Source organism: Coccomyxa subellipsoidea (assembly GCF_000258705.1).
Source record: "Coccomyxa subellipsoidea C-169, whole genome shotgun sequence".
Taxonomy (NCBI): Eukaryota; Viridiplantae; Chlorophyta; class Trebouxiophyceae; family Coccomyxaceae; genus Coccomyxa; species Coccomyxa subellipsoidea.
In genome coordinates, this window is record NW_005178036.1 from 376,895 (window position 1) to 390,382 (window position 13,488).

At 51.5% G+C, this 13,488-nt stretch overlaps 3 protein-coding genes across 3 annotated transcripts; 1 reads left to right on the forward strand and 2 right to left on the reverse strand.

Annotated features, from left to right (window-relative positions):
- Positions 1–169: 169 nt before the first annotated feature.
- On the reverse strand, positions 170–3,913 carry COCSUDRAFT_15381 (peptidase S10, serine carboxypeptidase; the record flags this gene model as incomplete). The annotated part of the gene is made up of 10 exons (XM_005647879.1): positions 170–397; positions 827–926; positions 1,397–1,538; positions 1,955–2,087; positions 2,489–2,652; positions 2,940–3,032; positions 3,201–3,308; positions 3,401–3,479; positions 3,612–3,690; positions 3,768–3,913. The coding sequence occupies 10 exons, from the start codon at positions 3,911–3,913 to the stop codon at positions 170–172; spliced, it is 1,272 nt and encodes a 423-aa protein (XP_005647936.1).
- A 1,184-nt stretch (positions 3,914–5,097) lies between these two features.
- COCSUDRAFT_41649 (hypothetical protein) lies at positions 5,098–7,438 on the forward strand (the record flags this gene model as incomplete). Its single annotated transcript, XM_005647880.1, has 5 exons — positions 5,098–5,187; positions 5,622–5,772; positions 6,359–6,528; positions 6,918–7,091; positions 7,358–7,438. 5 exons carry the CDS (start codon positions 5,098–5,100, stop codon positions 7,436–7,438), a joined length of 666 nt encoding a protein of 221 aa, XP_005647937.1.
- Positions 7,439–8,152: 714 nt separating this feature from the next.
- On the reverse strand, positions 8,153–13,285 carry COCSUDRAFT_65890 (alpha/beta-hydrolase; the record flags this gene model as incomplete). The annotated part of the gene is made up of 12 exons (XM_005647881.1): positions 8,153–8,939; positions 9,269–9,359; positions 9,741–9,879; positions 10,167–10,356; positions 10,679–10,770; positions 10,924–11,010; positions 11,370–11,527; positions 11,964–12,079; positions 12,351–12,470; positions 12,670–12,782; positions 12,887–13,032; positions 13,180–13,285. 12 exons carry the CDS (start codon positions 13,283–13,285, stop codon positions 8,666–8,668), a joined length of 1,632 nt encoding a protein of 543 aa, XP_005647938.1. The 3' UTR covers positions 8,153–8,665.
- Positions 13,286–13,488: the final 203 nt, after the last annotated feature.

A 13,488-nucleotide genomic window follows, 5' to 3' on the forward strand; every position in this document is an offset into this window, starting at 1 on the left:
ACGTCGATCCAGCAGCAGCTGCACCTGTGCTTTGCACGCGCAATCAGCAGCTTGGATAGATGCTGAATGGTACAGGGTAATTATGCAGTTGCACTTGTTAAAACACATGCATACTCAAGGCCAGAAGGCGCAATATTGGTGTGGGCACAATGCAGGACCTCCTGATATGCTACTGACGTTTCCACCACGGAACGGAGTGCAACACTGGTGGGGTGAAGATTGAAATAGAGAGAGCGGCGGCGCTTGCCATGTGGCCGGCTTCGCGGATGGTGAGGAAGGTGAGTCCGCTGTAGCGCTCGTAGTAGCCGCCGATCTGCCCGGTGCCGGACCGCCACGGCCGCCAGCTGCGCACCACCGGCAGTCCCAGCCGCGCCAACCACCGCCGCGTCCCCGTCACCTGCCACAAGCCCAGATATTCAAATTTCTGTTTCTCAACGTCCAAGGGAGTGCGTCATGATGTGTTTCTCAGCCAGAGATCCTATCCGCGTGGGGTAAGTTAACATGCGCGGCAGCCCATCAAGACAAGCGCAGGGCTTTGCATGTTTGATTGCGAAATGGATAATGTCATCGTACTAGTGGCGCGGGGAAGGCTGCTTGCCCTGCAGCCAGCGACTGCAGGCGGGCTGCTATATGCATGCCTCAATGTGTCAGATGCAAGACCCTCAGGCATGATCATGCAGCAGGGTCAGAAAAGAAAAGGCAATTGAAAGCATGCAAAAACGCACAGCTACATCCCCTGGATGCACGGATGCCCTCAAAAAGTAGCCCGGCCACAGTGCACCAAGGGGTATAGGTTGAGCAGCGTGCAGGATCGCTTGGGCTTTACCGGCACGATGGCGTCGACATCGCCGCTATAGACCAGGATGTTGAGCTTGTGCTTCAGCAGCTCCCTGTACACCGGCAGCATGGACGACAGCAGGTCCTCCCTGTGCCCAGTCAGCATCCAGTCAGCGTGCGCAACACTCCCAGCCTTTGCTAGCGCAATACAGTGTGAAACTCTCTCCATCAAGCTTCCTCGAAAAATTGGCAAACAATGAGCTCTCTGACGCTCTTACCTTGCAGAGCATGCTCACGACTGCAACGGAAACAGTGCACAGATACTTTTGGCGACAGCACTGCTCACACCAGTCATGCCGGTGTAGCTGCATCCTGTTGCGTACGGTGCACTTGAACCAGAAAAGTGCTGCTGTGCATCAGCCATGGCGCGTCTGAGCCAATCTTCTTCAGGGCTGCTAGAGAACATGGCATGCAGATGATCCATTTCGCAGGGTGCAGCAATGCCCGGCAGATCAGCGATGGCAATGCCAGCCAAGCAGGTCTGGTGCACGTCCGCCTCCAAGTTGGCGGAGACAGTCCACTGCTTGATACAGAGCAGGACTTAGGTCCAGGGCACTACCTGGAGTAGTCGACATAGTCAGAGCAGCCCTTCCAGGCCCAAGGAAGCGTGTGCTCGCTGGCGTTGGCGTGGAAAGCGCGCTGTACGTCCGGCCGGTTGAAGTACTCCTCCACCTTGCCGTCTATGCACGGGTCGTACTTGCCTGCAACCATTGCATGCAACGACTCAGCAGACGCTCCGACTTGCACACGTCTGGAAGTTTCGACCAGCCCTGTGAGCAGCGCACATCAGTCAGAAAGCCCACATGGTTCAATGCTGCTTTGCCAAGCTGGATCTTGGGTCTGACGGTCAACGTGCTTGAAAGCAGTGCTGCCAGCAGGTGCATGCAGATATCAGAAAAGATACTTGAACTACGTTTCAAATGCGCCGTAGGGATATCCCATGCTTGCAACCTGCAGCTGCGAGAATGCTCTGTGGCATCTGTGGCACCCAATAAGTCCAGAATTCTTTTCTTGCAAGATCTGTGTCTGCCAAAATCACCTGGTTCGGGCAGCGAGACCTTGGCAGCGAGCGCCATGGTCTGGAAGGGGGCGGCGGTGCTCTTCTGGGATGAGTCACCCTCAGTCAGCGCCCGTGTGGCGCCCAGCACGTGCGCGAACTGCCTCGCCTCTGCAGACGCGCGCTCGGGGCTGCACACGTCAGCGTAGATGTCGTATATGTTGATGCCCCCGTCAGCAAACCCGCTCTCCGCCTGGCTGTCGTTCACCCAGTCATCGCAGCTCTGTGCGCATGCCCACAAAGAAACGATTGCTATACAGAAACTGCCGTCCTGATTAAGAAAGAGGGGAAGAAGACATTTTGGCGAGGGGAGTGAGGGCCGCTGTGCAAAGCACACTAAGTGGCTAAATGACAGCTAGCCTTGGGAAATCAGATAAATCAGATTGCTAACATCTGGCAGACACAGGGAAGAATGTCTGCACTTTGTCATTGACGGTGTTTGGGCTAGGCACAGCACCAAACACTGCACCCGAAGACACCAGAACATGCCCTAAATGATATACTTGGTCCTCTTGAGCATGGCGGAAAGTGTTAGTGGTGCAGCGAGCCTGGCATGAGGGGATATATCCACTTATGATCCATTTCAGTGCGCACCTTGGCGCTGCCCTTAGTAACCGCCTCCACCTGCAGAGGCCCGATGCGTGAGAAGTTGCACTTGTTCATGAGGCCGTCGCGCGTGGTGTCCGAGATGAGCGCGTGCGAATGCCAGAATTCCACTGCTCCCTTGTTGTCCTCCTCTGCATCCGTCCACGCGTTCCCTGCGCGGTAAAGGGGAATTCAGAGAATGGCTTGCATTGCTTTGAAAGCGTCACACAGCATACTTGCCCCAAGAAGCCATGCTACCAGAAGAGATAGATTTTGCATGCCTGCCAAAGTTTGGGTGCATTGCATCAAAATTCATGGAAGGCATCATAAAGGCTCCAGCCCTCCAGTGCTGATGACGGTGAAGATTGCCCTCTTTAATGGATACAACGTGCAGATGCATGTCTGGCGCATGAAGCAGAAGAATATAGGCGGGAGATCGGAGGATAAAGCCATGACTGACCGACAAGGAAGCCCTTGAAGTTGATGATGGGGCTGTTGTCATTGCCAGCATTGTGTTCTGCCACTGCCAGTGCCAAGTTTGGCACATAGTGCCCTGCAGCAACATTACAAGGAATGCTGAATAATCTGCCTTGCAGACAATACAAGGCACTGCCCACAAATTAGAAGTGTCGAGGGCCGTTAGGTGCTCCTTCCGGATGCTTGATTCAGAGCCTGGTGAATGGTGCTTTCAAGAATAAAGCGTGAACAAGTGTGAAAGCACCTCCATAAGATTCCCCAGCAATCCAGAACGGTCTGCCATCGTATGCAGGGAAGCGGTCAAAGAAGCCCAGCAGGAAATTCAGGGCATCATTGGCTGTGCGCTTATCCCCTGCATGAAGAGCGCGCAAATCAGAATCACACTAACTATGTGCAGCAACTTTAAATGACATCAGCTGGTACGTGAAACAGCCAGAGCCTGACCTACAGTCGCATCTGTGGTTGTGTTGCTGTAAGACCAGCCCACAAATGCTGGGGACTCCAGAAAGATGATGTTAGCTGCCTGTGAAGCAAGAAAACCTTGAACATTGATTTTCAGCCTTCGATTTATGAGCCCTTCAACATTAGCACATCAAAGGAAGCTTACTAAGAGAGACAGGGCGAGACTAGGCCCGAAGCAGGTGATGATGCATACCTGTGTCCAGGAGTAGGGGTTCTTTTCAAGCTTTCCGTTGGCTGCAGGGTAGAAGGGGCCCAACTCGGACATGAAGCCACTGCAGGACACCGCATCGTCAGCGACTGACTTTTCACAAATCAGACAGGTGATCGTCCTTGCATAAATTGGCCGCACCTGGCAAGGCTGCTGCAGCCAGGGCCTCCATTGAGCCACAGCACCAGAGGCTTGCTCTTCGCGTTTTTGTACGACTCTGCAAAGGCGTAGAAGAGTGCGCGCCCCGCGGTCTCGTTCACGATTATGTACCTGCAGGTACAAGGCATGTGAATGAGCCAGATCAAGAAGCAACTATCCGCTGCGCCCATCGTTTTGTCACAAAAATCCAGTGAAGAATCCGTAAATAATCAGACAGGTATCATGACTAGGATCAATTCACAGAGACAAGAAGAGTCACTATGTGACGCTGCTGATTGCTAGCCTGGAGAGTGCAACGAGTGAGTAAAACCAAGGGCCCAAGCGGCTAATATTTCTGGACTGATGTTTAAAATGTAAATGCAGTAGAACACTGTTATAACACTTGATCTCAGTTGGCACCTGTGTGTTGCAAGCGTTTGCCCATCTTGAAGCATACCCTGAGTACAACTTGAAGTCCAGCTTGCCCCAGCCCGGTAGCTCGTCAACAGAATCAGCTAGAGCCTGTGCGGTGTAGCCTTTTGAACTTTCGGCAGCCAAGGGCGCCTCAGCGGTAGGCAGACGTAGGTGTGTCAATGAAGGTGATGGCGCAACAACAGCAGCCCCCGTGCGTCGTGACGTCCATTGCGCAATGCAATATAATGCCACGATGACTGCTGAAACAGTCTTCATTGGAACAAGCTGAAGTACAACCTATCTCTTGGAGGACTGAGCAGCTCAAGCCTGGAGGAAGGCAAGCCTGTGTGCTCCCGTGTCTTAGGGCTCGACCCCCGTTGAAAAACCTAAGCAGGGATTCAAATATCTACAAGACGATCGTTCGCTGCGTCTCGAAGACTTTCCCACGCAAAATGCTGTCTGGAAAGCCGTCTAAATGTATCTGCTTAATATATTTCAACGAACGTTTTCTCGTAAAATTTGATGTTGCAGACCTTTAAAACGTCGTTGTGAGTGGGTCGCTGGGCCAGCCTTAAAATTCCTCGCAGGCGTCAAGGTCTTTGCCGATTGACTTGGACCTGGCTTGAAATGACATGAGACATCGAGCATTAAAATCTGCTTCAAGGAGCACAACTCGCCAGTGTGCAGCCATTCTCTGGCAAGCTCGTCTTCGCTTCAGCTCTTCAATGAAAAGGGTCAATAAGATAGTGCGTTTGAAGTGGTCTCGGAACAGCCAAACCTTTCGGATAGTCGAGGAGACTGTTCTGAGCGCGTAGCGAAAGTGCAATGCTTTTTGGATACGCAATATGCACAAGTGTCTTTGCCCATAGTACTTCGAAGACGCACTCACACCGCGCAGCAGGTTGGGATCGTCGCAGCCATGAGGGGAGCACCGCAGCTGCTGTGCTTGGCTGTGGGAGCTTGCATTCTTCAAGCATCATTGGCAGCAAGCTCGCGAAGACAGCTTAAGGTTGGATGCTGCCAGAATGGAAAGTTGGGGCAAAGATGCGGACGATATTGCTGCCCGCTAACATGCACGCTGAACACGCTGCGCTCTGTTATGCAGGACTCTGCAGAAAACAGTATTCCGGCGTCCGTGTTCCCTAAATTTGATATTCCTGGACTGCTGAAGCCTGGGGCACCTGCACCGGCGCCAGAGCCTCTAGTCCAGGCACGCAGTTTCTAACAGCAAGTCGCTTTGCAGCACATCCGAGGACACTCTCACCACTTGCTGTTGCTGGAGCCTCAGGATACCGACTGAAATGAATATTATTTAGTGCTTGGCTTGCAGAAGGGTCTCATTCACGAGGCATTGGTCTGATTGTCGCAGGCTGACTGCAACCTAATGGGTCGGGAGTTTCCGAGGGGTTGTGAACTTTGATGTTGACACCGTGTGCCTTGCAGGCCCAGTCTGGAAAGTTCGTGTTCAATACACAGCTGCCAGAGAGCGCGACAAACCTGGGGTTGGGTGCTGTGGCCTTCCCTGGATCGTCCAAGAATGACCTCTGGACGACTGTGGGCAAAAACATCACCCTCTTCCTGGAGCAGCAGTTTGGTGAGAGCTTGCCCTTACACTTTTGATGTGGAGCCCAATAGCTAAGTGTAACTCAAAGTCAAAGGTTCTGATGTTTCAGAGGGCGTGACGTCATAGGTCGAATCCTCGCCCACCCTCAGAGGAGAGCAGACGTGGGTCAGGAAATGATGTATCGCTCAGTAGCAGTGTTGGCAAGGAATTGTGGTGTGCAAAGGGTCTGGTATGCGGCAATGCCCTGAAATTGAATCGAAAGTTCCCTCTGCACTGCTTCTTAGTCAAGTACAGCGCAGCCTTGCAGGCAATCTTCCTTTGCGGAAATTATTATTATTATTACGCGCTTTTCCTGCCGAAGGCAAGGTGCGTCTGCAGACAAGCTGCATGTAAAGGCTGCCAATTTCCTACCCCTTGTTGGACTCGCCAGATCCAAGCAAGACCCAATCAACCGTGGGCACGGTGCTCAGTATTTGTACCGGCCCCCGCCAGCCGGGGCCAAGATTTAATATTGCCTAAAGCTGCCTGCAGTGCGGCAGTGCTGTGATGACCGAAATGGCCAGAGAGACCACTTGGCGTGCTGGCATCCGAAGAAAGGCATCTTTTGTGCGCGCAGAGGCCGGGAAGTGCAAGTTCAACAAGGTTTACTGCCAGGATGTGAGCGATGCATTCGGGCAGATGCTTCTTGATGACCTGAGCTCAGCGGGTCAGTTTGGCGCGAGTTCCAGCATGTCAGACTCTACCATCAGCAAGCTCAACGATTTCTTCTATGTCTTTCAACCAAAGGTGCATGTCCTGCCTTACCACCTATTGCATTAAAACAATTGCACCACCGTGTAGAGGAGCAGAGTTGCTTGGCAGATTTCTGTGTGCATTTTGAGAGGGCCACAAACGATACCATCTGCTCTGGGAGTGTGCGCATGCATGCGCGCACTTGGTCAGAAATGGGTTCAGGATGAGATCTCTCTAGCGCTGAGATGTATAGGGACTCAGCAGGATTCAATGGTGTCTGTCTTATGAGATCGTGTCCTTCACACAGGTTGCATGTCCGCATTTAGGAGTCACTCCGCTGCAGTTTACTTCACCGATTTCAACTCATGTTGAATGCGCAAGACCATTCCCCACCGGGTGCTTACTGATTTCCACCTCATACCATGTGCTCTGCGCTGTGACAGGGGCTGACATCAGCGCCGGCAGATCTGGTGGCTAAAGTGACAAAAGACACCCCAACCCCGACCCCCGACCCAACGTCAACCATCATTACCAGCATCGTGACTGCCACCAATGACTTTGAGGCAGCTGTCCAGAAGCTGACCGGATTTGCGCCGCCGCCCGGCGGCTTCAGCAAGGTGGGCGGCGTTTTGTAACCTTTACATAACCGATTACATAATGTGAGGAAAACCATGCAAAGTTGAGTTTGTATGGACTCCCTGGGGTTTCATCTGCGAGTTGGTTGTCCTAAACAATGATGGCCGAGTGGGCTCCTTGGGCACGGTGGTCTGGCATGTGCAGCAAGCGTCATGCCAGACAGTGTGAGGTGCATGCTCATCAAAGCAATGTCAGAAGTGCAGCAAGCTGGCTATCAAAGCGTTTGATTGTGGGTGATGTCATGCAGGTTTTGGAGAAGTTCTTTGGCAATGCTGCTACAATAGATGGAGCGGCGGCGGCGGCTGCAGGCGCAGCTGGTGGCCGTTGACGGTCTAGTTAGGCCAGCGGGTACTAATGACTAGTCTTTACTACCCTCTGGTTAGGCCATTCAAAGGGTGGATATAGTTGTGGGATATCAGCTGTTGATATGGTACCCATCATTTGTATACTCCAGGTCAATTGGGATCTGCAACAAGGTCCCATAACATTAGTCAGTGGCATGCCTGGCATCTATATAAGGGATATTGCTTGAGTTTCCACAAACCGCAAGGAGCACTTATCAAATCACAACTTTGAGGCCACTGCACTGGAATTGACGCGCACTTTGCAGGGCTGCTCAAAGCTGTCTCCCCTTTGGTTGAGGCCCCCTAGCACCAGTGAACTATCTCCATATTGATAGCAGGGCTGCATACGTCGCATTTATTGGTCTATAAAATTCTGGTCCATACTAAGATGCTCACTGTTGAAATGGTTTGTTTCTATTGCAAGAACAACCGGTAGCGTTCTTGTAATGTTTCAAAAGCTCAGAAATCTGTGTCTTCAGTGCTTTTTACGTTTAGGGCAAAATTATGTGATATATTTCAAGATGCTGGTGCATTGTCAAGCAGAACAAGGCAAATTCGTTCTCACAATTTTCTGCCCTACTTCTACCAGAACCCAAATGCAATACAAAAGCATATTCGAAACAAAAGTACAGCTCAACGTTGGATGGATTGAATTCATGTGATCTGTCAAGACGATTAGTAACTGTTTGCATGCCTGCTTGGACACAAGACTGCCTCAGCTGCCAAAGCAGACTTAGCATACACAAACACTGCAACATTGCACATCAGTCATCTAGCAATACATAGAGCAGACTGTGACACACCCTGGATTTATCTACCTCTACAGAAGCTAGTAAACAAAATTACCTCGAGCAAAGCTTCTGTTCAAGGTGTGCCGTTTAATACTGTTGTAAAGTGGCCGTTAATCAATCGGTATAACAGAATTTCATTGACTGCTCACTAGCAGCTAGCCAAACTGATGTCAACACGATGCAGGACACACTTGTGCACCACAGTATAAATACAGCAACAAGTCAGTGGTTTTTTTACGAAACAATACAATGCAAATTCAAAGCCACTTCAAAAGCAGCATCCTCAAAACTAAAAGTTGCTGGACCGCCACAAGAAACAGTCCTTATACTAGACTCCCTCATCCTGTCCCACTGAGCCAACTACCCATTCCCATGTCGAACACACTTGCACACCTCGCATCCCCGTGTAATTCCTCTGACCTACTCCCCATCCCCTCCTTTATCCTCTCTATCCTCACCCTTTTTCTCGTGCTGTTCACCCTTACCCCGCTTGCCTTCCTCACCCCCGCTGTCCTCTAGCGCAGGCATTTTCCCCTCTTCAATAAAGGTCTTGTGGGTCAGATTTTCCTGCCCCAAACCTTCATAGTAGGAGTTTGCCAGGTGGTCTGTGATCATGCTGGCTGACAGCCGGATGCTCTGCAGCTCCTCAAAGGCTCCATCCACTAACACCCTCCCAATGCCGCCATCCTCCGTCCTGCAAGCGCCAAATTAAATCTTAGTTGGCAGGCGTAGAACACCATGTCTCGCCAGCGGTTGAAAACAGAACTTTTGCAATCAATGCTTGGCAACGATGACGCGCAAACCCATGTTTGGAATCACAAGCTGTTGACAAGCATTCTGCTCAGCTGCGGGCCTGGGCCTGTAACCCCAGTCGCTGCTAAGCTTGCACATGGATGATAGCTGATATCTTTTCCAACATGTGCTCGATCCTCTCTCTGCTGCTGGATCAATCCTTACAGTGAGCAGTGATCTCTTATTGCCTGAAGCGCTGCAAATGTGTGTAGAGTGTCCAAACGGTGTCACCTGTGCAGGTAGAGGACCCTGCCGGGGATGTGGGGCGTGTACTGCTGCAGCGTCTCCTCATCCTCGTCAACCTCCTCTCGCTTCTGCTCCCCTGCACATGCCAGGGCTACATGCTTAAACGGACGTTGATCCCAAATTGCCCGGTTTTATCGATCTCAATGACCAGTGCTGAATTTTCAAGACTAAGTGGGACATGAAGCAACTGTACAGAAGGCAATGCATGGCATGAGCGACCCCAGCAGGGGAGCTTTGTGACATCTTAGAAAAGAAGCCTCCTTGTTTTGGCCCCAGAAGGTTCGTGCCGGTTTGCCACGTAAACATGCTAGGCAAAGATCCGATGTTTAAGATCTGAAGGGGCTTGCGAAGGGACACAAGAAAGTGCTGTCTGGTCCACATTGGATACTCAGAAGGCCCTTACCCCGTCACTACAACACTCCTTGGCAGGGAAGGCTAGAAGGACTGAAGTGCTCACCCTCCTTGGCCTTCTGCTCTGCAGTGCGGCCCTCCTCGTCCACATCCTTGCTGAAGCCTGGGAATTTGGTGTTCTGCACGGCCTCTACCACGTGGTATATGTGCACCATCGTCTGCAGCGCCGGCCGCAGATCCTCGGCCTGCACAAGCGAAAGAATTTAGACCTCCAACACGACATCGTCTCGGCGTGACTTTAGGCCTATAGTGCAGCATGTGCATAATAAACAGCTCTCAGTGCTATTTTGTCACTCAACAGACACTGTCCTACCACAAGCCAGGCTCCTAAGAAAATCCTAATTCTTGGCAATCCCGTCAGAAATTGAAACTACAATTTATTTTTAACAAATTCTTTGCATGTGCACAGTCCAAGCTGATGAGAGCCTAATGGTTTTGGGAGGTGCTGTCATCTGGCAGCAAGAGGCTATACCTCCATGGCGGGCTCCAGGTCAAAGGTGCGCAATTCTTCGTGCAGCTTCGCGAGTGCCTGTGGTGAGAATCTAGACACCACATCATGGCGCAGAGCCACAGAGAACACATAGTCCTTGCAGTCGGCTGCCAGTTTTTGGTCCACGCAGGGCGGGCAAGCGAATGCGTAGCACTGCAATCGCTCCACGCCCCTGGTGCCAGCACACAAGATATGAGCACGGTGCACGGGCCTTTTGACTAGCTGCAAAGCTATCAGTCTGCAGTAGTTCTTGATCAGTTTGGAAAGCGTCACTTCGCAGTGTTTGGTACGTGTCACAAGCACCGAGCAAGCAAAAAATAAGGACTTGCACTGCCACAAAGTAGTAAGACCTATCTTGTCAGACATAGCTACATAGCTGCATCGCAGCAAGCAGCACGCTCGGATCTGAACAGGATATCTCCATCTTGCAGTTTGGCTCTAGGCGCACCAGCTACTGGGGCATTGAAAAACTGCTCGTGTCAAGAAGGGCACACCTGGACTTGAGCATGATGCTGAGCAGCGCAGCCGCGCCGGCTCCTAGAGAATGCCCAACGGTCAAAATCTTGTAGCCAGCCTCATGCAACCCCTGCAACATTGGGAGCTTCCATCACATCATATCACAGAACAAGAACAGCTGCAGGCACTTTTGCTGATGTAAGAGTGACCTGCCATGACTACTGGTGACTACAGTAACGATGAGCCAATCTGGCTGTGGTGGATCAAGATATCAGAGGCCCACCTGGGCAATGCAGGAGAGCCTGTCACTGAGCCATTCAGCTGAAGCCAGCACTCCGCTGTGCACCAGATGCCCTGAGTCACCAAACTCCTGCAGCACACCCAGTTGCTTCAAGGGTCGCATGGCATTTTCCCATCGCATCAGAACCCCTGGACCTTGAAAGAATTCCGAGCTTCAATATGTATTCCACTACTCATGACCTCTGACTAAGTCCAGCACAACGAGAGACACCCTCCCAGGACAAGTTAGCTGAGCCAGACTCCTGACAAGCATTGGAAAGGTGCACCCCTTGAGAAAGATACCTTCAAGAGCTCCACACTTCAAATTATCTTACAACTCACGAATCCAGAGAGGCCCCAGCAGAATCTTAGCGGCCTTTCACTCAAACAGCTCCCTTGCAGGACACATTGTGGCAAGCATGAAAATTGTGCTTAGGTTGGGGAAAACACCTTGGGCAAGGCAGTCAGGTCAGTAACAACGTCCTCCACTTGCGCAGTGCCACGCACAGAGATGAGCATGATCTTGTCCTGCAGATTCAGCGCCACATAGTAGGCCGGGCAGTGCTCCGCCCACGTGGATGTCAGCTTCACATGCGCCAGCCCAAACCCTGCACAAATAACAGACAAATGCCTTATTTCAACAATTTGAGCACGGGTTTCATGAACACATGGCTGGCATCGCTGCAGCGCTGCAGGAGGTGACAGCAAAATTTCACTCACATATTGAGCAGAAGCAATAGATATGATAAAATTGGTTCCTTGCAAGCTGCAGCAAGCATGCTGGGGCCACACTCTGTGCAGATATGTGCACATTACCAGCACTGTCAAGAAGGGATCCTTGGGGAGTTTATCAGGCCTGTTAAGGGTATCAAACCAGCATTTCCAGGGAATTAACCATCCCAATATATTGCGCATAATCATCTGGCCACATGAACCAGATGACCTCTAGGTAGGGCTACCTATTACAGCATGCACAGCAGGCATGTGCAAAAGGCAAGCCTGGCTTAAATTAATGGCATTAAGGGTATGTGCAGTGCAGGCCACCTTTCTTTGTGAGCCGCTCATGCAGCGTGCGCTCTGACTCGCCCTCGTACGCCATGTCTGCATACCACAACATCTCCCCCAATTGCTCCAGCTTCGTCTCATCCACAGACTCCTTGCTGCTGCAAAACACACTAGCATAAAATCGGTAGTCGGCGCCATGGCATCTCATGCCTGGAACACATCTGAGGTGAGCATGCCGGGACACCAGGACTGTGAAGTGAAGAAGGTCCTGGAATGCATGTCGTTGCAGTCGAGAAAGAAGGCATGCATGAGCATGTCATCAGAACTATAATATTAGGCGTTACATGCAGAACCCTTTGTGTCTTTGACAAGTAGCAGTAGTACAGCATATACTTGGCAGATATGCATATAGCAGAGAGCACACACCTGATGTGTTCGCACACTGGGTTCTTGTCATAGTGGTCAAAGAGAAAGCACAGCCGCAGGGCCATGTCATGCATGGGCAGCGTCTCCAGATCCTTCAGCTCTGGGAAGACCTCATTCGCACTGCTCGCCCACACTCATGCTCTCACTCAATGCCCTCCCATTGACCTCGGATGATAATTCTGTTCCCCTGCTTGTAAATTTCTGTAGCGTGCAGACAGCATGAAGGAGGAGAGGCAGTAGCATGCTTGTTGCTAGGCACCCCTTGCTGTACACATGAGCAGGCCAAGTCTGTCACGTGCAAGAAGGTTACTGACTGTACCTGTTCATGGTGGTGGCCAGCTCGCGCAACACCACCCAAGCGCCAGAACCGGCCATGTCGCTGGGAGGATTGTAGTCCCAGATGGATCCCAACTCCTGCTTGTCATCTGGGTACTACAGCACAAAAGGAGTGATACCACCTCTGGGTTGGAGAGGGAAGAAGATTCAAGAGAAACGCATGGAAGGCAATTGGACTGTAATGCAACAACACAAGGTACCTTCTCTTTCGCAGTGGTGAAGAGCACATGGACGAACTTGCCGCCAGCACAGAGCAGGGCACTGTTCAAGGCCACCGCTGTTGACTTCTTGGGACCGAGGAAGTAGCACAGAGCCACGCTGTTGGCGGCGAGGAACACCCGGAATCCTGTGGAGCACCAGATGGTTGAGGGGCGTGTCGGTGACTTTTAGGTGGGTCTCGTTTCCCTCTTGCCCGCATATAGCCGGCGAATGACAGCACCATAATGCAACAACTATTAGATGGCATGCATCCTGCAGATCGCCCTTGGAATACCTGGAACAGTCCAGAGAAATGCGATGCCCTCAATTGCTGCATGCACTGTTCGAGCAACCCATCGCCCAACCTTTGCCTTTGCAGCGGGTCCATTTTGAACAGCCATGCAAGTGATTAGTCAATGTCAGTATCTAATCAACAGTTCTCAAACTGCAAGACCAGAGGCTAGGTCCTGTTTTCGAAGAATCAGCTGAAGCAAGTCTCGACTTCGCCACTAGTGCGTGTGTTCCACTCTACAGTGTACATCATGACCGAAAACACAATTGAACGAATCCAGAATCTGGGGAAAAGTCTGCAATGCAGCCTTGG